This window comes from Penicillium brevicompactum (genome assembly GCF_028827555.1).
Source record: "Penicillium brevicompactum strain IBT 35665 chromosome Unknown utg000001l_segment0_segment0, whole genome shotgun sequence".
In the NCBI taxonomy this organism is placed as follows: domain Eukaryota; kingdom Fungi; phylum Ascomycota; class Eurotiomycetes; order Eurotiales; family Aspergillaceae; genus Penicillium; species Penicillium brevicompactum.
This window is the reverse complement of record NW_026623203.1, coordinates 1,628,545-1,654,817: the sequence shown is the minus strand read 5'-3', so window position 1 is coordinate 1,654,817 and position 26,273 is coordinate 1,628,545. Positions and strand designations below refer to the sequence as shown.

Sequence of the window (26,273 nt, the reverse complement as noted above, 5' to 3'; positions counted from 1 at the left end):
CTGGTGGAAGAGGGTTGGTTGACGAAGGATTAACCGAAGCGCCAAAATCTTGAAAAAAGGTGGTGCGAGTGGGTGTGGCTGGTGCCGGCGGGACTTCTAAGCGAGAAACTGTGGCGCAGGGGATTGAAGATCACGTGGTAGCTTTTGCCATACTGGGTCCAGCTTTGATAATTGAATGTTGGCCTATCTAGCACCTCTAACCTTTCCACCATCTTCCTTCCGTGATCGACTGCCAACTACGAAGCTCTGGCCCAAGACGGGAAGTACGTTCTCTTCTGTCGTTATATCCGCAATATAGCAGGAACTCCAGAGTGAACTGGGCCTGAGATCTATTCTCGGTATCAGGCTCGGAGTCATGAAGTTACTTAGTCGTACCAAATATCGACGGTGAGCGTGACTTCTTCTCTGTATCACTTCTCAAAATCATCCCCATCGGGTCATTCTTCTCACATCGATAAAATGAGTGTATGGATATCTTTCTCATCTTTCAGGTCGGTCTTGAGCTAACTTTGACAGTTCCTTGACTCCATCCTCTCGTCTATTCAGACGGGCAAGCCATCTCAACCCCCACTATCCCAGGCGCCTTCCTCACCTGTCCCCTCTGCGGCACCTAAGAAAGAAGAGCGCAAACCGTCCGCTGTACGCCAAGCGCCTCCGACCAGTGGAAATGTTGGGGGAACAAAGAGAAAGGCCGATGAACCGCTCCCTCGCCCACCCAGACCTCAAGCCACCAACATGCCAAATCGGCCTGTGGCATCCAAGCCTACAGTTGGAGTGAAATCGGCTGTTTCCCCTGCGACATCAAGAGTTGTGCCAAAGCCTTCCTCGTCTGCCAACTCCAAGCCTTTACCGCCTAAACCAGCTGCGCCAAACCCCGCAGTCAAAGGCAACTCATCTGCTGCGACAAGAGCAGGTTCAACCCCCAAAGTAGCCGCCAAGCCTACACCCGCAGCTGCCGCTGCGCAGTCGAAACCACCGCCCAAAGGATCTTTTGCAGCGATCATGGCGCAGGCTAAGGCCGCCCAGGACAAAGCGCCCGTCCAGGTAGGCATGTTGAAACACCAGGCTGGACCCAAAGAAAGACTCAGCAAAATCGAGCGCAAAAAAAGGCAAGAGGAGGAACAGGCGAAGGAAAAACAAGCGCGCTCGGGCAAGAAAGCTGTGCCTGGTGTTTCTAGCAAAGACAAGCCTGCCCGGCAGCGCGGTACCGAGGAGCTATCTTACAAGGGTACCGCGAAACCAACGCAGACCCCTGAGCCGCCCACATATCGCGGCACGGCGGGCTTGCCGTCGAAACGCGGTGCTTATGACCGGCGCCATCAATCTAGGAACTCGCGACAGAACGAGTACCTCGCCACCGACGAAGAAGACGAAGGTGATTATGGTGGCTACGGTGGCTATGACGATTACTACTCAGACGCATCATCCGACATGGAAGCTGGAATGGATGACGTGGACCGCGAGGAAGCGGCTGCGCTGAAATTCGCGAAGCGAGAGGATGAGGAAGAACTGCGGCAAGAAATGGCTGCAAAGAAAGAGAAACTTGCACGAATGGCAGAGCTGGCGTCTCGGAGGCGTTGAGTCGTCCACTCGCCTTGGTTGCGTGCACGTTATATTTATTTTTGGTACTGTCATTTCTCTCGATCTCTTTTGTTTTGGTCGGGCTTTTCCTTTTTTGTTTTGTGCCAAACTCCGCATCATGAGCGTTCGGGGGTGTCCATAGAAGGGGTGCCCTAGTTTTTGTTTTGAAGAACCATAGCGGGCGTCATTCCAATACCAACTTGCTTTTCCTATGCAAAGCATCCTGTAACCTTGGAAGTGCTTACAGCGTAGCTTGTATTGAAGTCATTGGAGTATCAGGTTCTCGAGACCCCACTTGGCGGTGACATCACTGTACCTTGTAGCCCTCTTCTTTGCGATCACCCTTCACTCTCCTTCAATTCCGCATATTCATTATGGAGTCCGTTCACCATGTATCGGTATCGTCAAAGATGCTTTTCAGTAAAGTGCGCAAGATCGTACCCCCAATGCTCGAGAAGTTCCATAAAGGTATGTTGATCTTTGGATGATCACCCGTCGGCGACCGCACCTGGGGCCACTACAGAGCGATTTAAACTGACTGCCCAACAGGCCAACTTGGTCGGGTGGCCGTTATTGGAGGCTGCGCAGAGTAGGTGTCTTGTTCGAACAATGCTGCCCGGAAACTCCATCGCTAATCCGCCTAAGCTATACCGGAGCTCCATACTTTTCTGCTATGGCCTCCGCAAGACTCGGTACGTGCTCTACCCCTGTACGCAGTGATTAACCGGTGCTAACTTTAGACTTATAGGATGTGACATGGTGTGTTGAAATGTTCTCAAAATATAGCGCAAGTGACTGACCGCAATAAGAGCCACGTTGTCTGTGAACGATCCGCAGCACCGGTAAGTTTGCTCACGGTCTGGATGATCCACCTGGGCAGGGCTAAATATCGCACGCGTACAGGTCGTTAAGGGATATTCACCTAACTTGATGGTACACCCACTGCTGCCCAGCAGCGAGACCGTTCATGATTTCAATTCAAGTGATGCGCCATCACTGGCAAAACCGATCATCGGGATGCTGTCTCGTCTCCACGCACTCGTGATTGGACCGGGTCTTGGTCGCGACAGTGTGACCCTCCAAGTGGTCACAGAAGTGATCAAAGAAGCGCGGTCCCAATCAATTCCATTTGTGCTCGATGCAGATGGACTCCTTATTGTCACGGAAGACCCGGATTTGGTCAAGGGGTATAAGAACTGTATTCTGACGCCCAACGTCGTCGAATTCGGTCGACTAGCCAAAGCTTTGGGTGTTAAAGTGTCCAGTCCCGCTGAAATTGCACAAGATGGGGGCAGCAACGCTATCAGCAAAGAATCCGAAGCCTGCGAGCAGCTTTCTCAAGCCCTGGGTGGTGTGACCATCGTCCAAAAGGGCCCCCATGATGTGATTTCTAATGGTATCACCAGTATAATTTCTGATGTCAAGGGAGGATTGAAGCGCAGTGGTGGTCAAGGAGACACTCTGACAGGTTCACTGGGAACCTTCCTCGCCTGGCGAGCGGCATATCACGACAAGTTGTGGGACTCGGACGAGATTGACAACCAGAAGGAGGCGCAGAGCAAAGAAGAAGTACAGGCAGAGCTCACTTCTGAGAACAAGCGCATGTCTCCCGCAACAAGTTTGCTGCTGGCCGCTTGGGCAGGCAGTGGAATCACTAGGGAGTGCTCGAGGCGAGCATTTGAAGCAAAAGGACGAAGCATGCAAGCCAGCGATTTAACCGATGAAGTACATGGTGCCTTTTTGCGACTGATTGGCGAGCCAGAGGAGCCCAAGACACACCTTTAGGCAACTATGCCATGATAAATTGAAAGCAATTTGAACTATTGAGCGCAATAGAGCTTGTAGTATTGGGGTCATGGACGGAAGGTTTGGAGTGTCATTTGAAAGCCTGAACAGAAGAAGAGCGAGTTGATTGCGCTGTCTGATTCATGAGTGTCCGGGCATTTACCCCCTCTGCAGCCCATGTTTCACCTCCGAAATCGACTGGAAAGGATCTCGACACCTTCGTCTACTGTTGCCCAATTCCGAGGTCCCCGTTGGATGTGTGATCGTTGGATGTGTGATCCCAATTACACGGTCCAGCCCAGCTTCAGAGTATGGCGTTGGTACTTCGGGCACGATGATTGCAGAGGAATTGATACACCTATGGACCCGGTTTTTATAGAGTGATTGTGCTCATCTTAGAATGAAAACAGTTAATGAACAGTTCAAATACCATGCTGCCAGACTCCCATGATACTCAGCCTTGGAAGCTGTATGCATTCATGAGGTACAGCGGACGGTACAGGTACTTTAGACTAAGACCCCGAAACAGACCACAGAGAGTCACAATCCTACCTGATGCAGGTAATGAGCGCTTCATTTCAGCTTCGTTTTTTCTTCCTACCTTGCGCTATATTCAAAAACCTGCATATTGAAGAACAACCTTTTAAGTCGCCCACAGAAGACCATCCAAATTACTCAGTGGTCAAATCAAAATTCTTGAAGCAATCCATGGATGTGAAACATCTATAAAGATAGGTCACATCTGTCCCCGTATTCTCTTCGGGTATCCGACCAGAACCTTGGAAATCGGTTGTGTGCCAATCAATGGCGTCCAGACGTGGATGAGGTCAGGTAGAGAAAAGCGTAGTCTGAGACATTCAAATTGTTCCAGGCCTTCTAATCCCAAGGTTTTCGTGTGGCCTGGAAGCCATTTGGAGCTCATAAGCCATGAACGTTGTTTTGACCATGAGCATTGGTGGTGTCTCAAGGCATTTCGTTGATCTCGTATTCACAGCTCACTAGACCCCGTGGATTTGATTTCCCCGCCATACCGATGATGAAGACCTAACCTGATTGAACAGATATCGTTGAAACCATAGCACTACCCAAGGTCCACTGTGCTCTGGGGAGCCCAGGCTGAAGATGACCGCGCGATGTGACGCTGGTGGACTTAGCAGGGAGCATGGCGGACATTATCGTGACGGAGCCAGAAAGGAGATACGAGATCAAGGCACTGCCTCGGAAAAGACGATATAAAATGGCAATATCCCCAGGAAATAACGCCATCACAATCCAATCCACGAAAGCAAGCCTGAGCATCTACTTCAAGATCTAAACCCAATATCAACCTTTCAATATGCGATTCTCCGTTCTCACCTTGATCGTTGCCACCACCACTCTGGCGGCTGCGAGCCCCAAACCTAAGCCACCATGCGGCACTTGCAATCCGGTGTCGGGGAAGAACCGGTGCGATGTCAGTACCTCGTGTATTAACACTGGAACATCCTTCCACTGTGCCTGCCGTGCCGGCTACAAGGCATCGCCGAACAACAACAATGTAAACAAGCAGTTCCGCTTGCCGATGCCGAATTATGAGTTCCTCGTCTTCGTTCCGGAGAACACCCCTTGCAACACATTGTGCAGCAACCCCATGGCTCCCCCTTCGGGGCTTTGCAATGAGGTCCCGCTCTACAACCAGTGCCCGGCGTAAAGTAGCGTCGAGCTTCCTAGGTCTTGGGCAAGTGAGTCGTAACGTCCACGGGTATGGCTCGGCGCAAGAGGGGAGGGAGAACCTTGGAAGGCAGCTGGAGCAAATTGTGTCGAATGGGAGATTATGACACCCTTGGAGGGCGGTGATGCACCCCAGCATTGTATCTGCCGATAATTCAATTTTACATGTTTTAATCGTGATTAAGAGACCAGAATCTTGAAAGCGTAAACGAGGATTAAAAAAGTAGATTGGGAAGATCTTTTGATTGACCATGCGAAATCATAACCGGCCCCATATTGCCAGGAATACACCAAAACACCGATCGCCTTAATTCCAGCTTGTTTCACATGCATCTTCAACACGAAAAAGCTCACGCAACATCGCAGAATAGATAAAGCAGATTGAAGAACCTTGAAAGAATTACATATCCATGTCACTGTCAACCTCTGTGAAGAGTAGACGGGTTCCATTGCCAGTAACTTGCCAGAGCTATAAGTATAAATGTCAGTAAACGAACAAAAGTATTAAAAGGTATGGTGAAAACTTACGTTCATGTCAGCATATTCGTCGATAGTCATGGTGAGATTATCCTCAGTGAAGCCTCGGGCCAGGACACGTTCCCGAATACGTCTCATGCTCAGCTCTCCCTGTTCGCCATCTCCGATGGCAGCGGCGCCACTCTCCTTCATGCTGCGAATCAAGTTGTAGATCTTGCTCGAGGGAGTGTTATCCGCTCCTTGCTCGCCATCGTTGTACAGAGAAGCCTTGCTGACTTCAATGAGACGCAGGGCCTCATCAACGTCCTCTCGAACAACCTGGTCACTGAAGCGAAGACGAGCCAGGGCCTGGGACAGACGAACGATACCAAGCAGGGTACGGGGAGTAACGTGGGAGAACTGGCGCTTCTTGGACTCGTCGACCTTCTGTCTCTTACGCATGGCCACGTAGGCACCGACCATGTAGTCAGAGACATTGCTGGGAACGATGGGACGGAATGTGCGGGCCTTGGCAATGTATTGACGGACCTCGTGGGGAGTGAACATCACACCGGCATCTTCGCTCTCCGGGTGCTTGTTGTGCATGTGGACATATGTAACGTGGTTTGCCAGCTCTTCATCGCCCTCGCGAGAAGGAGTATCCAAAAGCAGGAACATAACATCGAAACGGGACAGTAGGGCAGCTGGCAAGTTGATGTTCTCCACTGGGGATACGCGAGGGTTGTAACGGCCATACAACGGATTAGCTGCTGCCAGGATAGAAGTACGTGCGTTGAGGGTAGTAGTGATTCCAGCCTTGGAAATAGAGATGGTCTGCTGTTCCATCACTTCGTGAATGGCAGTGCGGTCTGCATCTTCCATCTTGTCGAATTCATCGATACAGCAGATACCGTTATCAGCCAAGACCAGGGCACCTCCTTCCAGCACCATCTCGTCGGTGACTGGGTCTCTCATGACAGCAGCAGTTAGACCAACACCACTGCTTCCTCGTCCAGTGGTGTAGACACCACGAGGGGCAACCTTCGTGATGTATCGGAGAAGCTGAGATTTGGCCACACCAGGGTCACCCATCAAGCAGATGTTGATGTCACCACGAATGTGCATACCATCACCCATCTCCTTGGTGACACCACCAATCAGAAGGAGAAGCAGTGCTTTCTTCACATCGAGATGTCCATAGATCTCAGGGGCAATCAACCGTGAAAGGTACTCGTACATATTACCAGAGCGCTGGTGCTGCTCGATCTTATGGAGCGTAATGCGATCCATGCCCATGTCATTGTAGGATTTCTTGTGCTGGGTGATGTGGTGAGCTTCGAGGTATGTGTCGGTAAGAAGACCGGCACGAATGGCACGGAAACCAGTGTATGGGGTTGGCAAAAAGATGCCTCCAATGTCAACCACATCACCAGGATTCATTTGACGAGTAAGAGCACCGTGGCAGTTAATGGTGAGGGTCCGTGGGATATGGCCCACGGGGACCTGGTCGGCCATTTCCTGGATCTTGACCTCCTGGAAAGGAGTGAACTTGGATGCGCGAGTGGACAAAAAGAGCTGCCCCTTTGAGTTGTTTTTCTTGCATTCTTCAGAGATACACTCTGTGAAAGGCATGAATTGCTTGGTAGTGACGGGTTGGAAAACTTCGCATCCGCAGCGGTCGCAAGTGTAGGCGTTGATCTGAATGGCGGGCTTGACATCGGAGACACGGGTAGTGATACCACGGACGGTAATGAGGTTACCAAGGTGCTCGCCACGAACGTTGCGAACGGCGAGGGCTTTGGAATCGCGATCGCTGCTGGACCCTGAGGGTGTGACGGGCTTAAAGTTGAGTGTATATCTGCGAGTGAGCTCGGCGGGGAACATAGGGAGACCACCGGCATCAGTCTCCATGTCAGCCTCAAATGCAGCTTCCGTTGCTTCGTTGCGTCTTTCGCGCTGGGACATGATTATATCAAGGACATCATCCTTGTATCTACAAAGTGATTAGCCAAGGCGCATCCCAACAGACAACATCTATGACTTACGTGATATCCTTGGTTGGCCGGGGCATGAGCTCGTCAATTGCTTGCGAAAATAGGTCAACATAGTGGTGTGCGTTCTTTTCGATGGATTGAACGAGCTTGAGGTCATCTCCCTCAGGCCGGGACTGTTCAAACTAGAAACCTGTGAGCAGTGGTCAGAGGGGATCATGCGCCCAGGACTTACAATTTCCAGATCGTCGAGGTCAATTTGAAGATGAGACTTCTCGCGGTTTGCGACATCTTGCAGAATCTGCATGTACTTGAGTTTCGGGATCTGACGTCTGCTTGCTCCTCGGGTATTGGCTCCATCCATCTCATCGGCATCATCCATGAAATCATATTCATCGCTGGTCCGTCCTTCGTCTATGTTCAAGTCCTGCAGAGCTTCGGTCGCTGCTGCTTCCGAGCTTGACTGAATGGTCTTGAAGGTGTTCAAGAAATCCTTGACGGCAATGGTTTGCGCGGCATAATCCACCGGTGGGGAGTATTGAAGGAGGGACATGGTGTGTGGGAAAGAGCGCTCAATTGGAAAGCGGCGCAAAACAAGAGTGGGATCGGAAGGGATAATAAAGAAGAGGGTCTAGTGGCTATCCGCACGCCGCTCTCAAAATCACCGGCAAAACGCGAACGCGACGCAAAGACGCGCAGAGAATGCATCTAACCCGATTAGGAAAAGTGTCAATCAACTCGGAATATAATTTATTCCGCTATCTATGGTTCTATCGAGTCACGTGCCTCATCATCGGGCCGAGGCAGGTATTGTGGAGTCCGGGGTCGTGACTTCTCCGAGTTCACGTTCCCCTCTCCTCGTACTTTCACAGTTCGCAATACTCAGTGCGCAATTATGGCACCCAAGAAGCCCGCTGCGACAGCTGAAGTTGCCCTTGTGCCACTGAAGAACTGCCTTGTGAACCTACCACCATCGCTTGTCTCTCTGCTAGTCAATGCAAACACGGTTAGTATACATTAGCTGTGATGAGCCAACATATGTCTTCTCGGCTAACATACACACATCTATCAGACTGCACAGAATGTGATCATTGAATTGCAGTACAAGTCAACTTCTCCCAATGCCAATGGAGCTTCTCCGCAGCAGTCATGCTTCCTCGGTTGGACGGGTATGCCGAGCAAGCGCAGGCTCGCGCCAGTCGTTGGAAGGGACGGGATTAGCACCGGGTCGTCCAGAGAGCAGGAAATATCTACCGTCGAGCTTGATACCACCTTTGGGCGACTCCTTGGTCTCGCCGATGGCCAGAAGGTATATACCCTCCCCGCGCATCATTATCCACGTGGGGTGCTGACACTTGCAGGTTGGACTTTTCATCCATCTCGACCCGCCAATTGCACATACAATTAACATTGAGCCGTTGACACCGGAAGACTGGGAGAGTAGGTGAAGGCAAACTTGTGGTAGTCTTCACCGCGCTAACTCAATCTTACTACAGTCATCGAACTACACGCCACATTCCTCGAGCTCAATCTCCTATCCCAAATCCGCGCTCTCCCTAATCCGACATATACTGCGGCGCAAACAAGTCACATGCACCCGCTCGCATTACATCTCTCCCCCACATCCACCGCCAATATTGTGGTCACTTCCCTTACCCCCTGCCTTCAAACACGTCCCCATTTGCGAAGATTGCACCGGATGCCGAAGTCATAGTGGCCCCGAAAGTGAGATCAAAGACAGGCAAAAGCTCACGGGGTGATACTCGGAGTGCCTCTGGAAACAGCCGGAAAAGCGCCGGGGGAAGAAGCGGGTCAAGTACAGTTCGCCCCAAAAGTGGCCGATCGGATTCGAGCACACGCGGTTCCGTTTATCTCAGAGGTGTAGACCGCTCGGCAACTACCCAACATTTCGATGCTGAAGTAGAGGACGATGCAAACGAGGGTCTTCGCGTGTGGGTTGATCCTGACTTGCTAGCAAGTCACGAGCTTCGCGGAGCAACTTGGGCCTGTGTCTCAGTTGTTCAACCATCGGGTCTCAAGCCCCCACCAGATCCTCAGCAGCAGCTGGCTCAGGCCGAACAGCAAAAGGCCAATGATGCGGGATCTCCTTCCACCAAGCTCGTTGCAAAATTGCTTCCGTGGGAGGAAGCCCCAGACAACCGGCATGCGGCGATGTCCACCTTGTTGTGCACGGCCCTTGGAGCGGAAAATATGGTTGGTGGAATCATCCGAGTTGAGGCGGCACCCCCACAGCTGCATCGATCGGCAGTCAAGACTCTTAAGGTTTATCCCTTCATTGGGGATGCCTCGAAGAAGAAGGATGGGCTCAAGTTTGGCGCCGATACTGCAGCGTCTCGGGATGCCTTGGCAGAGCGCCTCAAGGTCATCTACGGCAGCACAGGTTCCGATATTGGCTTGTTCTCTGGACCTTTAACTGATGGTATGATCTTACCAAAGGCCGAGTATCATCCTTCGGTTTCTGCATTCGACGGCGCTATCATTCGATTTGATCCCCCCACTGAAAGGGGGCTCAGAAGATACAAAAGCTATCTTTGGCTGGCTACTAGGCTCAGAAGCCAAATTGAACCTTGAAGTGCAAGCTGAAATTCCCAAACCCTTGGACGCTACTTCATCTATTCTACCTTTGGAGGATCCTCTTCCAGAGACAGCCCCCCAAATGGTTGGCATCGATTCCATAATTGAGCAGTCGATGAACAATCTGACCAAGTCCTCCTCTATATTACTCACTGGTGGGCTCGGTGCTGGAAAAACAGCTCTTTCTCAGCTCCTGGCTCATCGCATGAGGCGCGATCATCTTTCTAATGTCAAATATTTCTCGTGTCGCAAGCTTGTTACAGATGAGACCCGGATCTCCAACATCAAAGAAACATTGAGCCGCCTTTTCATGTCCGCAGCATGGTGCGCGCGCCTTGGTGGCCAGTCAGTCGTAATTCTCGACGATCTGGACAAACTTTGCCCCATGGAGACTGAACTGCAAGTAGGTGGAGACAATGGTCGCAGTCGTCAAAACAGTGAGGTCATTTGCTCCATGGTTCGAGAGTTCTGTGCGTTGAATTCGTCTGTGGTTCTACTGGCCACCGCTCAGGCGAAGGAATCACTCAATAACGTCATCATTGGTGGTCATGTCGTTCGTGAGATTATCAACATGAGAGCTCCCGACAAGGAGGGGCGCCGCAAAGTATTGGAGAAGCTTACGAGTCAAGACAAGCCCACAGGGAATGCGAACGGACATGTCCGAGCCGAGAGCTCTTCTACACAGGACTCCTGGCTAGATCCTTCAAACCCCGGTAGCCGCCCAAGCTCTTCAGGGGGCGATGGATTTGTTATCGGAAGGGACGTGGAGTACCTGGAGCTGGCTGGCAAGACTGATGGATACATGCCCGGTGATCTTGTTCTGCTCGTTGCTCGTGCACGCAATGAAGCCCTCATCCGCTCTGTCTCTGATTTGACGTCAACATCAAAGATGATAACCCTTGGGTTAGAGGATTTTGAAAGTGCCCTAAAAGACTTCACTCCGGCGTCTCTTCGCAACGTCACATTGACATCCTCCACCACCACCTTCTCATCTGTTGGTGGTCTATTCGAAACTCGCAAGATGCTCCTGGAAACATTGCAGTATCCCACTAAGTATGCCCCAATCTTCGCCCAGTGTCCATTGCGACTGCGATCTGGCTTGCTTCTCTATGGTTTCCCAGGTTGTGGTAAGACGATGCTCGCCAGTGCAGTCGCTGGTGAGTGTGGCTTGAACTTCATCAGCGTCAAGGGTCCCGAGATTCTGAACAAGTACATCGGAGCTAGTGAAAAGAGCGTTCGCGATCTGTTCGAGCGAGCCCAGGCCGCCCGTCCCTGCGTTCTGTTCTTCGATGAATTTGACAGTATTGCGCCCAAGCGTGGTCATGACTCAACTGGTGTCACGGATCGTGTCGTCAATCAATTGCTGACACAAATGGACGGTGCAGAAGGCTTGTCAGGTGTTTATGTGCTGGCAGCAACATCGCGCCCTGATTTGATTGATCCTGCCCTCCTACGTCCTGGTCGCCTGGACAAGTCGCTACTTTGTGACATGCCAAACCATGAAGACCGTGCTGATATTATTCGCTCGGTGAGCGAGAAGTTGAAGATGAGCGACGAAGTAGCATCGCGTCTAGATGATATCGCTGCCCAGACCGAAGGATTCTCTGGTGCGGACTTGCAGGCAGTTGTCTACAACGCCCACCTAGAGGCAGTCCACGACGCACTGGGCGACCGCACCGCCGACACAGCCAAACCCGGTACCAAATCCTCCGCCAACTCCGCCAATGCTTCCTCCAAATCTTTCATCCAGTTCCTGTACTCTTCATCCGAGGAAGCATCTGGATCAGTATCCATGCCACCTCCTGCAGTAGTCTCTGCTAAATTAGAAGCCATCAAGAACTCACGGCGCCGTCAGCGCCAACTTGAGCAAGGATCTGCAGGCTCGACTGGGCCTGCTCCCGTGGCCAATGGTCCCGAGCCAGCCGCAGATGAGCTGCGTGAAGATATCATTGTTCGATGGGAGCATGTTGAGCGCTCCTTGAACACCACACGCTCATCTCTCAGTGCACCAGAGCGAAGACGTCTGCAGGGGATTTACAGGGAGTTTATCGCCGGCCGAAATGGCGAGATGCCCAATGGAGAGGCTGCTAATGAGATTGGTGGCCGAACTAGTCTGATGTGATTTATTCAGTCCCATGGGCCTAGGGACTTTGTATAACCTTGAAATGTACATATGAAAGCATTCTCAAACGTTCGATCGGTTGATCCCTCGACCTATATCTACCTACTACCTAGTACTATACTCACTAAGACACTTTCTGGCATACCCAATAATTACATTGCTCGCCTTACAAGGTTTATAGCCAGTGAAGAGAGAAGAGCATGCCCAGGTGATGGCGGTCTTAGCGCAGACAGGCCTAAGAAGATGCCATTTTATGATTCATTGACGATCATTCAGTTGCCCAATGGCATCGAAATGAAGTAACGCAGAGCACCCCTCGCGAACTTTGCCTAAAAGAACCATCTTTAGATTTTCTGCCAACTTCGAAGGCTGGTTGGCCTCGAGGTGACCGCAGAATGAATAGCCGGGCGCCATTTCCGGGCGGATACCAATGAAACACGCTAGTTGATCGTGCCTGGGGAGTAGGCGCCCGCTCATTATGGGTCACCTGGGCACCGGTACAACGTACCTTGGATATCAAAGGTTCTGGGATAAATCACAATTATCGACATCAGCGGGAAAGGGCCACTCACTGTACTCAGTATCCCTTCGATCCGAGGCCCCAATACAGTTAGGAGTGGTTTACTATAAAGTGCTCCGTCTAGCACGAGACTCATCTGGTCGGTCCACTTGCATTGTGATGGCAAGCCACATTTGACGTCCGTCAATCGGCGGGCTCCATCAACCTCGGAAACAGTTTGAATTAGCGCCAGGGACTTACTAGCGATAAAGAGATTACGAGTCACAGAAGAGCCTCAGAGGAGTCGATCTACAAAGTGGCGAGTACATGCTTTTAGGTGGTAAGCGCGTGCCATGAGTCGCTAGTCTCGTATCATACTTAACGTCCATGCATGCCGCTCTATGCAGCCATGGCGCCAAAATTGGCCCCATTTTAGGCTGAGGCATCTCAAAATATCTCAGATCAGCGGCTGAAGTCCTCATGCGCGTTGAAAAAAGCTGGACCATTGTTTGATTGAAGGTTGGAGTGCTGCCCAGCAGCCCAGGTGTCGCCGGTTGTTATTGCAGGGGTATTCAGCTGATGGGGGCGTTGATCTGATTGCAGGCTCATACTTACTAGACGGCCACTTTCACCTTCAAGGCTCTGCTATGTTTGACTAACTAAATCAGAATATCACTTTGTACATCATGCATTGCCTTGTCTTGACAGCCTGTATGAACACCATTTACTTTTGTTGATATGAACATCGAGTCGAGAGTAGGCAGAACATGGGTTGTTTGGAAGCTGCATACTTCTTGCTTCGTGGCATGCTTTGAATGACCTAGACCTTCTCAAAAAGAAAGGAAACCACATTGATGGCGGCAGGGTGTGCGAAGAGGGCTTTTCGAGCATTAGATGAAACAACCTCCAGCGCTTAGGGCTTGAATTAGTCGCCTTACCCCGACGATCTGAAGGCCGCGACTGGTCTTCTACTAGCTTGCCAAATGGTTTCATTGAGTCGAGTTTGCCGACGCAAATTCTATCTTGTGGTTCATGATAGTATAAGCTAGGTATAAATAGTGTGTTAAGGTCTTCAACTCACAGGGACACAAATTCAATTCCCGAGGTCGTCTTGAAATATCTCTACCTACAATCACATTTTTCCAATTCACTATGCATGCAACCTTAGACAATGGTGAGCAGAGTCCAGTCAACCAGGCGGGACTTTGCCTGTTATCCCTAGACGGCGGCGGCGTCCGTGGACTATCGACGCTTTTCATACTCAAGAGCATCATGGATGGATTGAACAAGATACGTACACCTGGCTCTCCACGCGTGAAGCCTTGTGATGTCTTTGATCTTATCGGTGGAACAAGTACTGGCGGGTTCGTTTTCCCACACATTTCAAGTTTGCCGACTTGGCTAACACAAGTAGTATCATTGCCATCATGTTGGGCCGACTCGAGATGGACGTCGACGAATGCATCAAGGCATATGTGAAACTCACGGAGCGGGTCTTTAAAGAGAAGAAGCACTGGATCCCCTTGGGATACAACTTTGATATCAAGTCACGATTCAAACAGAGCGAGTTGAAGGCAGCAATTTTGGAGGTTCTTGCCGAACATGGTGCCGATGAGCATACTTTGCTCAATGACGGACGCGATCGCAAATGCAAAGTATAAGGGTTCAATAGTTGAACGATTGTCCAGAACCGTTGTTTACTAACATCAAATAAGCTTTGTCTGTGCCACGGTCCAAGCAACTGCCGGAATAACCCAACTGCGGAGTTATGAGCTCCGCGACAGATCTAACATCTCTGCAACCATCTGCGAGGCTGCACTTGCCACATCTGCTGCCACAAGCTTTTTCGATCCAGTTTCGATTGGACCTTACACATTCGTGGATGGGGCGTTCGGTGCGAACAACCCAGTTGAATATGTGGAAGAAGAGGCTTCGAGCATCTGGTGTCCGGAGACAGAGCTGAAGCCGCTTGTGAAGACATTCATTTCAATCGGCACCGGCGTTCCCAGTACACAGGGTATTGATGGTAATGCACTCAAAATCCATGCGACGCTTGCCAGCATTGTCACCGAGACAGAAAGAACAGAGCAAAAGTTTATCAGGAGATGGGCTGGGCACTTCAATCAACACCGCTACTTCCGCTTCAATGTGCAGCAGGGGCTACAGACGGTTGGTTTGGAGGAGTATGAGCAGCAAGAATTGATTAGGTCGGTAACGGAAGGCTACATTGCGCACTCGGACTGCACATCTCGCAGGAAGAAATGCGTTGAGAATCTTGTTCAGAAGCAAGGTTTGTGTGTCTTTTCTATTGAGTTAGAATTGAAATGCAGTACCTGGTCTGACACTTTTATACAGAGAAGACCCCTCTTAATTTTGCTAAAATACAGGCTGTAAGTTGAAGATTGTGTGATTCACTTAAATCCAAGCTCACGCGTTTTTTAGGATTATGTGGAAGAACTTTATAAAAGAATCCGTAAGAAGTCTGTCTTGCTCGCACCAATATTCCACTAACACAGCGATAGCCTTCAACCACAACATCCCTTTCCAAGCCAATGAAAGATTCGTCGATCGTGAGAACGAGATCAGCCAACTAGAGGAACTCCTGTTTTCAGAATCCCCATGTTACAGGGTCGCAATTACCGGTCTCGGCGGCATTGGGAAAACGCAGATTGCACTTCAACTAGCCCACAGAACGTACAGAGAACGAGAAGGATACGCAGTCTTCTGGATACAAGCGACCAGCATCGAAAGCGTTCAGAAATCATACGCCGAGATAGCCAGAAAGCTAAAACTTCCGGGATGGGACGACGAAAATTCTGATGTCAAAACACTGCTGAAAGACTATTTGAACACAAGGGCCGGAAAGTGGCTACTCATTTTTGACAATGCCGATGATTATCCGATGTGGGATACAAATTCCACAGGTAAAGCCGAGTCAGACCGGTTAAGTGATTTTCTTCCACAGAGCGAACATGGAAGAATACTTTTCACTACACGTTTCAAGCAGGTCGCGAAATGTCTTGCAAAAAGGGTTATCGAGGTTCACGAGCTAGACGAAAAAAGCGCCAAAGACCTGCTTTGCCAACATCTGAATCCATCACTTCTGAAAAATGAGAACGAGATTGTATTTCTTCTCAGACAGCTTGCCTTCCTTCCTCTGGCAATCGTGCAGGCTGCGTCTTTCATCGAAGCAAATGAGTTGAGTTGTATTTCGGAATACAGAAAACTTCTAGATCGACCAGAGCAAGAAGTCATCGATCTTCTGAGCACGGATTTCGAAGCCGATGGTCGGTACAATGGCCTGAAAAACCCCGTGGTGACAACATGGCTGGTCTCATTCGAGCATATCTGCAAAAAGCCATCATCTCTAGCAGCTCAATATCTGTCCTTTGCCGCTTGCGTTGAGCCAAAAGATATTCCTATATCTCTCCTGCCGCCAGCGAAAACTCCAATGGACAAGACTTCAGCCATTGGGACATTGAAATCGTTTTCATTTGTGACTCAGGATATAACGAACAACTCCCTGACTATCCATCGACTTGTTCATCTTGCTACACGAAATTGGCTGCGACAGCACAAATCTCCATCTAAAATGTCCCTCACAAGTTCTTACAAGTCGGCACTGGAAACAATGCACATTGATTTTCCATGTGACGAGCCCGAGAATCGGCAGAAATGGCGGGCATATATGCCCCATGCTCTGCACCTTCTGCAAGCCGATGAAACGCAAGGCATGACCGATCGATACCGAATGCTTGCCCGTGTCGGAGGCTGTCTCCATAAGGATGGTCGGATCAAAGAAGCAGTTAGCTGTCTTGAGGAATTGGTTGAATGGCGGAAACATAATTATGATCAAACCCACCCAATGCGACTAAGCGCTGAGCACCAACTCGCGGGCCTCTATAAAGTGGATGGACAGAATGAAAAAGCGTTAAAACTATTTCAACATGTTGTCGGAGTTGAAAAGAGAATACTTACCAAGGACGATCACGACTTTCTCGTGGCTCAACAAGGACTCGCAAGTGCCTACAAGGCAAATGGGCAGCTTGAATCGGCCTTGCGACTACAGCAACATGTTGTCAAAGTCAGGGAGGAAATATTAGCCGAAGATCATTGGGCTCGGCTAGCCTCGCAGCATGCACTCGCGAACATCTATCATGCGAACAAACAGATCCCGCGAGCCCTGCAGCTATTGGTGCATGTCGTTATGGTCAAAAGTAAATCACTTGCCGAAAACCATCCCTCTCGGCTAGCATCTGAGCACCAACTCGCGCTCTTATATCATGCGGATGAGCAAAGCGATCGGGCCTTCAAGCTACTGCAGCATGTTGTGAGTGAACGGAAGAAATTGTTTTCACAAGAACACCCTTCTCTACTAGCCTCTCAGCACTCACTCGCGATTGTATATTTCAATCAGGAGCAGACCGACCAGGCCTTGAAACTGATGCAACATGTTGTCGCAGTCAGACAGAGAGTACTTTCCGAGAGTCATCCCTCTCGGAAAAAGTCAGAGGGTATATTGGAAAGCTTTAATGACCTCATCAAGGATGGACATACCTGTGGGACCAGATTGCAGCCACTATCAGACATGGATATTGGGGACGAATCATCATGAAGATTAGCGAAAGAAGCAAGCTCCTATAACAGTTTTTAAAATCCTGGATCTTTCTATCATATTCTGTAAAGCAGTCGTAACTGATGCACAAAAAATTGCATAGTTATTTCAGAACTGACTCTCTCGTGCGAAATGGCCGAAGAGGAGAAGATCCATGGGCTTGGAAGATAGCGAGAGTGAGAGTGACGAAGAGCGAAGGGAAGGACTGTGCATACATCACCTGACTTGGTCTCGGGGGATCTTACCGTTGGCAATAGTTTTGTTGGGAGGCAAGATGACCCCCTAGGCTGCATCGCTCTCTCTCCCTCTCTCTCTCTCCCTCTCTCTCTCTCTCGTTTCTTCTTCCTTTTCCCGGGTCAATTTTTTCTGGCTCTGACGGTCTGAGTTTACTGTTCTCTCAGTGATTCCTTGCTTCGCTGAGTAGATCAGCGCTGTTGTCAAGCTTAATGGAATGTATTCTTAGGTTTGCTTTCGGAGAGCCTAGTTTCTTGTAAATGATATTGCTCGTCTCGCTTTGGTATTCGGGCTTGCTTCACGATTCTTCTGTGCAGATATCCATGCACAAACAACTCGCTTTTGGTGTGTACAATCAAAGATCTGAAGAATAGGGATAAAGGCTCTTGTTTAACTGTCCCTGTGCATAGTGCCAGAACTCCTGCAAATCAAGTTCGATTCTATCTGATACGACAAACCCCTTTTGTCGTATCTTGCAGAGAATACTCAACACTCTCTCTTGTGCGTGATTGTCAAAGACATGAACTCCAGCCATTCGGAGAGGGAAAAGCAACAGCACTGCAGGGATATCTGTATCTGAGAGGATACTCTGAGACAGTTTCAAAATTGTGGAAACGTGTTTGTCAACTTCAATCCGGTTTAGCTGGGGGACTGCCCGGGTCATCCAGCATGAATAAAAAGTAAAATTTCGACAATGATATAGAAGAATGGCGCAGTGGACGACAGATGCCAATTGAGCGAAGCAGTCTGCGGGCAGTCTTTCCCAGTTGCTTTCTTCTTGACAATTGCGAAGTCTTTCTTTGATCTTAAGCCCTTCTTGGGCTAGAGCGTCTAACCCGGAATCGAGTGATCTCAGTTCTAGAGGGACGGACTCAATGGTTTCAAAGAGCCTAAGATGGTAAGCATAATTCGCAAATCTGATCATAGAAGCGGACTTGCCTTTTGGCAAATTCGGAGACTTCCACCATGAGCATGAGGATTTTGTTCATAGGTTCCGGCCAACTTTCTCGTGTCAAACCACACTGCCATATGCGTGGAAGAACGGTATTGTTGCCATAAAGTATGGCTCTATTGGCTTCGAGGACACAAAATGCATTGATCAAGCTCTTCGTGGGGACGGAAAGCCGACTCGTAGGCTCCAACAGGAGAAGCATTTTCGATGCACCAAAAACCATGTGGTTTGCGAATGAATTGCCAGAATATTCAGCCAGCAGCTGTTAGAAAAATTAGTGAGACTCGCTATCTTTTGAATATGATCATACCTCAAAAAGGCCATGAAGAAATGTGCTCCAAAACACGTCTTCCTTGAAAACGGATCCTGTCGTCGACAGTGCTGAATAGAGATCTTGTATAGATTTTCCGCAAGCCCGGAAAGCAATTTTCTGAGGAGCCTCAAGCTTGCCAAATGACCTGATAGAGCCCTTTCTACCGGCATCCAAAGCTCCGATCGCGATAGCAATGTTCAAAAGCAGAGGATTTCTGCCAATGACAGTGACTATATCTGCATTCGTGGCAGCAAAGTCTTTGCTGAAGTGGCATCGCTGAATGAAAGATGCAAAATGGTCCAGATATATGGCATTGTCATGTCTCCGCACTGGCACAGGAATCGAAGAAGACAACACATGTCCCGATACATGGACGAACTTCACTTGTGTCTGCTCTGACAGCTGCGGGACACATGGTTTCTTGGTCCGGACGCACCTTTCACAGGGGCGGCCTCCCTCACACTTCGTATCTGTCAGTTTGACTTCTGTCGTTAAAACAAGATGCTTGCTCAAACCTTAATTCGTCGGGTCGCACAAGGCTGACAGCGAGTTGTATTCTTGCGCTTGTCGAGTGGCCCGATGTTACGCTTCATGAGATCGTTGGGCATAGTTCCATTGTATAATTGAATTCATCTTGAATGTTTGACTGTTCAAAAAGATCGGAAAACTCTGGGGTGGCCCTGTCATGTGACGCCCTCCTTTGATGGTACAATACGTTAGACAGCTACTCCGTACCATTGGCTCGTCTAGTTACCACAAATCTATGAATAGTCCCAAAACATCATTAAAAAAATCCGAGTTCCCCGTCGCAATTTATGCCTAACTTAGGAAGGCCCCATTTCAAGCCCATTGGGGCCCACTAGCCCACAGCCGTTCGGCAGTGGGGCAATCATGGACGTGCCCAACAAAAATCTTATTCAATTTCTCGACATCCATAGATAGAGTGGTTTAAAACGACATTTGCGGTGCATTCTGTGATACAGATCTTGAGTTTGAGTAAATCGAACGTGGGACTTGTTACTTGAGCATAGTAAAGTCCAACTATTTTGGCGCAATTGATTCATCCACGGCTCCATGGCGCAGCAGCAGCCTAGGTTTGAATATTGAAGTATTCAGTGATAACTCTGGTACGCAGTCCAGTGGAGAAGTAGTCGTACCCAACCATGACATTGCAATTGCTCACATAGACTGTGACAGGAATCACTCCCTGATACATGATGTTCCACTGTGGTGTGTAAGTTTAGCTTCAGCTCTCTCTTGATATAAACTGGGTTTGGGAGAAATTACTCACAGCTGCAACGAGGTTATCATTGAATTGTCGTCGAACCAGTCCGCCAAAGACAGCACTGTTGTTGACTAGGATATCTTTGGGAAACAAAGGGAAGTTTGAGTTGACAAATCCCCTCCATATAGTCGAGTTGTTTGAATCGTGGTCAAAGGTGGTCAAAGTGTTGTCGACCAAACCTTCCTCGGTAGCATTGGCGTAGTTGAAGAGAGACGATGCCATGCTACCATCATAGGCTTCATCAACACGTACAAATTGCTGAGACGGCGAGTTATAGATGTAGCCAGTGGTGATGTGCGACAGGTTTTGATTCCTGTTAGTCCGTTAGTTTGATATGAGACAAACAGACGAGCATTGTTATCTTTTGCCTACCACTTATGCTGGATGAAGTTAGTCTGGTACTCAGCCTGTATCACAGGAGGGCTTGGTTGTTCGAATCCAGAGGAGAATTCAATCATTGAGGAAGGGAATGGACGGCAGCCAGAACCTCTCACTGGCAGCACGCCGGCGGCAATTGTCACGAAAAGTAATCGAAGGAAATGCATGCTGCGAAAGAGATTCGGGAGAATGTGGGCTCTGATAAGGAGAAAAGGCGTGTTTGTGAAATGCTCTCCCTGGGAATGCCGGTCATCTTATACTTTGATCATGGACATTCATTTGATAGTCATTCTTCTGGAACCAAGCTCGTGTCTGATCTGAGACACGCTCAATAGATACTGCTTTTGGACATCGAATCTCAGGCAGCAACCATTGAGGTGGTATTGTGGTATGCTCAAATTCAGGAGCATCTTTTTTTTTAATCATGGCCAGAACAATGGTAATCGTACCTAGGATGTGAGCGCGTTCGATTATTGCCTAATGTAGTTAGCCCAGTGGAGCCGCAGCTGAAGTGTAGGACCCGAGGTCCACAGCGTCGATGACAAAAAAAGAAATCAAACCACACAAGATCCAAAAGACTTCCAAGGTAATATGAGATTTACCTAATCATAACCCCACTCGTTCCGAAATCCTCAACCTTGCAATAGCTGTTGGAGTAGTGGTAGGGGCTCAGTGAAATCCATGCTACTCCGTACAACCACGGCTGTTGCCGAAGTGGAGTTTGTGGCAAATCAAGTGCTTCCTCGCCTTACTTTATATGCTCTTGGGTTATCTTTCGGAAAGACCTCGTCATTCATCGTTCCAAACAAATGAGCTTTCATATTAAACACAAGGTCTGCTCAAAGTCCAGTGATGGGAGACTGATATAGGAGGAGGAGGAGGAGGAGGAGGAAGAAGAAGAAGAAGCGGAAATCGCTATGAAACAGTACATTCAGGATGTAAAAGCAAAAACAGACGGGGAAGAGAAAAGAAGAGGGAGTAAGAGAGCGAGGGAGTGAGAGCTTGATATTAGCCCTGCCAAACCAGGTCACCTGGCACACCCCCACCCCAAACATACATACACGTTGACCTCTGCGCGGTGGAAACCGGTTTTTTCTCAACAATGTTCGATCAATATGTCGTGGTGCTTGTCAGCACAAATTGACTCTGCAAGAATTTGTCCAATTTGCCGAACATATCGGTCTTCGGAAGCACCCTCCAAAGACTCAGGATACTCGTATAGCGCTGTGGTAAGCTGCGACTTGGTAAAGTCTGCACCTCGGCGAAGGTTGACGCCCTGGCTGCGGTGTCAAAGATGAGGTCGGTGGTGGGAAAGTGCTCGAAGGGAATGATGGGCACGTGGCCTGGGAAACCAGGTGAAGTGAAGAAAGAGGCCGACAGGAGAGGATCCTTGGCGGTAGCGAAGGCCGCTAGACTTTCGTTGGCGAACATTCCTCCCAACGATGTCCGAGCTGTGGTTTTCCAAGCTGCTGGAATTCGCTGCACAGCACCAATTCCCCGCAGTGTCTGGTCACCAGTGTTTATGTCGGGGTTGATGTTTTATTGTTGACGAGGAAGCTTTAGCATCTGGAGAAGGCATCGAGTTGCGGAGAAAGTGTGATTCGGATTCTCTCTCGAGGATTTGATATATGTGGAGCAAAAAGGGTGATCGACAACATGGAGAGCAATGAAAATCTCTGTCACTTTGGAATACGGTCCCGACGCGTGTTTCCCGTGACATCAACCCAGAAGGCAAATTCTGTGCTTCCGCTGGTTACTGCTCCATTCGTTTATGAAAGGTTGAGGGCCGTGTGAGAGAGGTGTCTCTGGCACACCGTTTATGGGCTTTTTAGGAACTCTCCAGTGATCTGGGATCTGGTGTGCATCGTGCTCTGTTGGAAGCTCTTCAACTGCTATCTCCAGGAAGCCTGGTCGGTAGAGTCGTCCGTCTTGCTTCAAATACAGCGCAAGTAGATGAAACATCGTTGTTTCATCTTCGTAGTCAGTGCTGCAATAAAATGACAGCCTTGTCGCTGAAATTTTTGGTCGTCTTGACTGTGAAAGCATCGGTCCGAATCCGGGGTCGTGATGTCTTTGATTTGCATGAAGCGGTCATGCTGGGAATTGCGAGCCAGGGTGGTGAGACTGCCCGCACAACATTTGAGAGGCTGTATAGCTTGAGCACACGCCGGCGTCTTCTTCGGATTCTGTGCGTCCTCCGACCCTTTGGGCTCATGGCTGTGGCCGATAGTCTGCTGGTTCATGTAGACTTGCCACAGGCGATCTGTACTCGGTTAGTGATCGAGAAAATGTACATCGAGGCACTAAGGCTGGCATACTCAAGCCGGTAGCCCTGGAGATAGCTGTCTTTCCCAGGCTGAAGACTCCCACAAGCTTTTCGTTAATGATGTTTTCAACTTTTTTTTTTTTTTTTTTTTTTTTTTTTAATCTCCCTTGCCCGCCTGTTGGTCATGTTAGAATATTTTCTGAAAATGAGGCCTGGAAATGAGGTCATAGACAACTTACGACACTGCTCAGCCGGTTCACGATCCCAACAATCACACTACAGAAACCCCTCGCACCATCATTGCCGAACAAAAGCAGGGGGCTCCCCCAGACGGATCAGAAGTCATCACCGCCAGGTTCGCCAATTGACGGGCTGCTTAGGTTTAGCTCAGGTAAAGGCACTAGCACATACGGCACCGAGGGACCCTGTAAGGAGGAAGTCAGTTGAGATCATGCCAATAGGCCAGTCTACAGTATGAGCCCAGTGTCTCTCAATAACGTCTCAGTAATACAGAATCCAGTGACAACAAAGTGATATGATATCAATTTAAACAAAGTAAGCAAAGTGACTAAAGTGGAAACAAGCCGTAAATAAAAGCCAATTGACACGAAAGCAAGAGGTATGAGACGCAATCGACTTACCATCGCAGACCAACGCTCTTTGCATCACCACCAGTCCAAATTGGGGCGGGGAGAGGCAAGCCCCGGCGCACCGCAATCGGACCGGCGAGTGCTCGAGCCTGTTGTATCAGACGATAGGCTTCGTACCCTGGGATCGGCCGGTAGCCTGGGGGAATCACGGGAGTCCTGTGGTCGGCAAACCCGGAGGATGCAGCTCGACAGCTGACCTCGTAGTGGACGTTATGGTCGTCCGAGCTGATGGCGTCGTAGGTACGCGAACTAAGGGTTTCGAATCCGAAGTCAAAGGCTTCGAAAGTTGCAGTGTCCATTCTCGCGGCTGGTGAATGTTTTTCTAAAAAAGAAACAGAAGAAAAAAAAAACGAAAAACGAACGCGTTGAGAAAGAGAAGTAAACAAGAAGTGAAGCTGGCACCGAAGTGAGAGATATACGGGCTCAAGGCAAGCCGATTTGGAAGGGACGCGCCCCGGGGCGTCGCACCCTCTCTCGGGGGTCGTTCCTTCTCACTTCGTCATGTCTGAAATTTGGTCATATTTGGATCTCGTGGCTGATACATCGAGGAATTCCTCAATTGCTGCTCATAATCTAATAAGCACCTAGAGGTCTAGGGCTAGGTAGCAGTTCGATATCCGAATAATATCACTCACTCTTTTGCCAACGCTTTAGTCACCAGACGTTCCAACTTCTGCCACTCAGAAGCGAGAATGCCCTTAGACTTGCTTGGGTCCAGGTCATTGGCCTTGAACTCATTGTGAACCTGCACGAATTGGTTTCCAACTAGCTTCTTAAAGCTGGGAACAGTGCAGCTCTCTGATTGAGTGCTCGCAAGCTCAGCCAGGATGTACCAAATCAGGTAATGGAAGTTGAGCTTGAAATCATTGATTTGCACAGGATCCTGAGGGTCAGGTGGGAATCCCTCCTGTGAAAGGAAGACTGTCAATCTGACAAGGCTCCATGCGTGAATATGGCGGATGGGATGAGCCTTGTCGTAGACCACAGGGTCAATCCGTACATATCTGATCGCAGCGTGGATGAATGCTCGGGTAAACTTCCCGGCAGATAGTAGCGAAATGATCAATTTGTCACGGAGAGAAGCATAGGGCTGCCGAGTGAGAGGCCAAGCACCGGTTTCATGAAGCTTGTGCATGGCAGCTTCGAGCTTTTCAATGGCCTCTGTGTGCTCCGTGCTAGATCCGGTGGCCGTCTGCAGCAATCCCAGAGCTTCTCTCTCTGCAGTCTCCAAAGGTGCCATGTCTTCCGGGGTTGTGATGAACTGATCCTCAATCGTATCTGTTCCTTTTTGACATTTGGTGCAAAGGCAGTCGAAGAAGTACCTCTCCTTCAACTCGTTGCGCCGAATGTCGTATGGGGTCGTGGTATCAATGTATGAAATGAAGACCTGCTCGTCTTGCTTGATGGGACGTAAAGCTTTGACGTAAAGCTCTGGCCCGTCAAAGCCAACAGTGGCATTGTAGTCGCAGCTATGGTTGATCAAGCCGGCATATGGGTGAAGGTACAGGCCAATACGATCGTACATAGACGTAGTCAGGTTGAATGAGTTGAGATCCAGCTAGGTAAAGATCAGTTCTGGAAAGGCGTTGTCGAAACATCTGATGAAACTAACCTTGGCGGCATATGATGAAACAGTGCCTTCATCTATATCGGTTCCTGAGTAGTTCTTCACGGCCCTAGCAGTTAATGTGATCCTGTCAAGCTGACCCTGGCTCTCTGAGATCTCATTGATGTGGGTCTCAAGGCCTTCAAAGACCTTGAATTCTTCAGCGTCATACTTGTTGCGAGCAGACCGCAACACCATGCGCAGAAGAGCACGCGCATTGTTGGGAAGCACCATCGGCTTGAGATTTTTGAAGATTGGGCATTCAAGAGAATGAGCAAATTTCCAATCTTTAGATTGACATGTCTATGATTCTAGTTAGAATTAAGACAAAATGACAATCAGGAGGAGGGGTGACAAGCAGTGTCAACGTTATTAACGTCGACATTAATTTTGACAATTCGATCGCCCAGACGACTTACCCGATCACAATACTTCACGACACGACACCCTGTACAAGCCTTCAGCTCGCTACCGGTTTCCACCTGTCTTTTCCCGAAACATCCAGCGCAAGTATCCTCCAAACGCGGCGAATCAAGGATTGCCACAAACGGTGCTTCAATATGTAGGACAGTATCACCAGGGTTCATGTCCGTGGTTGCAAATAACCCATTTCCCATGCCATTAGGGGCAGGTCGGGGTACTGTTTTCGTCGTCACCGACGGGAGAGCGGTTCTAGAGGCCATTTTATACAATTTAAATAAATTATAACAAGGACCTTGGGGAATCTGGATATCTTCCATTTCAAGGTAGTTGTTCAATTTGATGTGGATAAATATTAGTCATCGTGGAATCTCTTGGCATTGACAGCCCTAGAGTCAAAGCAGGGCTACTTCGGTCAAGAGGTTCCCATGAATAACCTTAGAAGTGAGCTCTTGTCTAGCATGCAGAATGTAGAGTTGCGACGTAAGCCGTGTAGGTACCTTGCAGAGCCCTGAAGGTATTGTGGACGTAGTATCTATGGATAAGTAAGAGATAGCCTGGATAAACAAACAAACAAACCCCAAAAGTCCCCACCTAAGCCATTGGGCTGCTTCCAAAGTTCCAGTATTAGATCCTACAGCACTCAGGTGAAACTCTTAGATGCAAATGAAAAATTACAAGCAACCTAGTCACAGATCAAATCCAAATTCATATTGTGGCCAAAAGGCATATAAGCGCTACAATACAGTAGCGAGAAAGACAACATTCAATCCAAGAGTACAACAATTAGGAAAACCGGAATCTATCAACAAAAT

At 49.2% G+C, this 26,273-nt stretch overlaps 11 protein-coding genes across 11 annotated transcripts; 5 read left to right on the top strand and 6 right to left on the bottom strand.

Moving 5' to 3' along the window:
* Nucleotides 1-459: 459 nt before the first annotated feature.
* N7506_000393 (uncharacterized protein) lies at nt 460-1,581 on the top strand (the record flags this gene model as incomplete). Its single annotated transcript, XM_056949689.1, has 2 exons — nt 460-465; nt 517-1,581. 2 exons carry the CDS (start codon nt 460-462, stop codon nt 1,579-1,581), a joined length of 1,071 nt encoding a protein of 356 aa, XP_056815604.1.
* A 374-nt stretch (nt 1,582-1,955) lies between these two features.
* Nucleotides 1,956-3,366, top strand: N7506_000392 (ATP-dependent (S)-NAD(P)H-hydrate dehydratase; the record flags this gene model as incomplete). The annotated part of the gene is made up of 6 exons (XM_056949688.1): nt 1,956-2,049; nt 2,131-2,170; nt 2,227-2,273; nt 2,330-2,340; nt 2,391-2,423; nt 2,485-3,366. The coding sequence occupies 6 exons, from the start codon at nt 1,956-1,958 to the stop codon at nt 3,364-3,366; spliced, it is 1,107 nt and encodes a 368-aa protein (XP_056815603.1).
* A 1,336-nt stretch (nt 3,367-4,702) lies between these two features.
* Nucleotides 4,703-5,056, top strand: N7506_000391 (putative adhesin; the record flags this gene model as incomplete). Its single annotated transcript, XM_056949687.1, has 1 exon — nt 4,703-5,056. One exon carries the CDS (start codon nt 4,703-4,705, stop codon nt 5,054-5,056), a length of 354 nt encoding a protein of 117 aa, XP_056815602.1.
* Nucleotides 5,057-5,476: 420 nt separating this feature from the next.
* N7506_000390 (DNA replication licensing factor MCM7) lies at nt 5,477-8,076 on the bottom strand (the record flags this gene model as incomplete). The annotated part of the gene is made up of 4 exons (XM_056949686.1): nt 5,477-5,545; nt 5,605-7,525; nt 7,578-7,708; nt 7,759-8,076. The coding sequence occupies 4 exons, from the start codon at nt 8,074-8,076 to the stop codon at nt 5,477-5,479; spliced, it is 2,439 nt and encodes an 812-aa protein (XP_056815601.1).
* A 342-nt stretch (nt 8,077-8,418) lies between these two features.
* pex1 (AAA family ATPase peroxin 1) lies at nt 8,419-12,240 on the top strand (the record flags this gene model as incomplete). The annotated part of the gene is made up of 6 exons (XM_056949685.1): nt 8,419-8,529; nt 8,596-8,832; nt 8,885-8,963; nt 9,020-9,165; nt 9,213-9,963; nt 10,049-12,240. 6 exons carry the CDS (start codon nt 8,419-8,421, stop codon nt 12,238-12,240), a joined length of 3,516 nt encoding a protein of 1,171 aa, XP_056815600.1.
* Nucleotides 12,241-13,891: 1,651 nt separating this feature from the next.
* Nucleotides 13,892-17,354, top strand: N7506_000388 (uncharacterized protein; the record flags this gene model as incomplete). Its single annotated transcript, XM_056949684.1, has 6 exons — nt 13,892-14,103; nt 14,154-14,394; nt 14,513-15,029; nt 15,095-15,129; nt 15,182-15,212; nt 15,262-17,354. 6 exons carry the CDS (start codon nt 13,892-13,894, stop codon nt 17,352-17,354), a joined length of 3,129 nt encoding a protein of 1,042 aa, XP_056815599.1.
* Nucleotides 17,355-17,943: 589 nt separating this feature from the next.
* N7506_000387 (uncharacterized protein) lies at nt 17,944-19,461 on the bottom strand (the record flags this gene model as incomplete). The annotated part of the gene is made up of 4 exons (XM_056949683.1): nt 17,944-18,522; nt 18,554-18,802; nt 18,851-19,315; nt 19,369-19,461. The coding sequence occupies 4 exons, from the start codon at nt 19,459-19,461 to the stop codon at nt 17,944-17,946; spliced, it is 1,386 nt and encodes a 461-aa protein (XP_056815598.1).
* Nucleotides 19,462-19,943: 482 nt separating this feature from the next.
* Nucleotides 19,944-20,596, bottom strand: N7506_000386 (uncharacterized protein; the record flags this gene model as incomplete). The annotated part of the gene is made up of 3 exons (XM_056949682.1): nt 19,944-20,078; nt 20,145-20,451; nt 20,511-20,596. 3 exons carry the CDS (start codon nt 20,594-20,596, stop codon nt 19,944-19,946), a joined length of 528 nt encoding a protein of 175 aa, XP_056815597.1.
* Nucleotides 20,597-21,626: 1,030 nt separating this feature from the next.
* Nucleotides 21,627-21,947, bottom strand: N7506_000385 (Cwf19-like protein C-terminal domain-2; the record flags this gene model as incomplete). Its single annotated transcript, XM_056949681.1, has 1 exon — nt 21,627-21,947. The coding sequence occupies one exon, from the start codon at nt 21,945-21,947 to the stop codon at nt 21,627-21,629; it is 321 nt and encodes a 106-aa protein (XP_056815596.1).
* A 1,472-nt stretch (nt 21,948-23,419) lies between these two features.
* On the bottom strand, nt 23,420-23,731 carry N7506_000384 (uncharacterized protein; the record flags this gene model as incomplete). The annotated part of the gene is made up of 1 exon (XM_056949680.1): nt 23,420-23,731. The coding sequence occupies one exon, from the start codon at nt 23,729-23,731 to the stop codon at nt 23,420-23,422; it is 312 nt and encodes a 103-aa protein (XP_056815595.1).
* Nucleotides 23,732-24,063: 332 nt separating this feature from the next.
* Nucleotides 24,064-25,721, bottom strand: N7506_000383 (S-adenosylmethionine-dependent methyltransferase; the record flags this gene model as incomplete). The annotated part of the gene is made up of 3 exons (XM_056949679.1): nt 24,064-24,990; nt 25,045-25,341; nt 25,458-25,721. The coding sequence occupies 3 exons, from the start codon at nt 25,719-25,721 to the stop codon at nt 24,064-24,066; spliced, it is 1,488 nt and encodes a 495-aa protein (XP_056815594.1).
* Nucleotides 25,722-26,273: the final 552 nt, after the last annotated feature.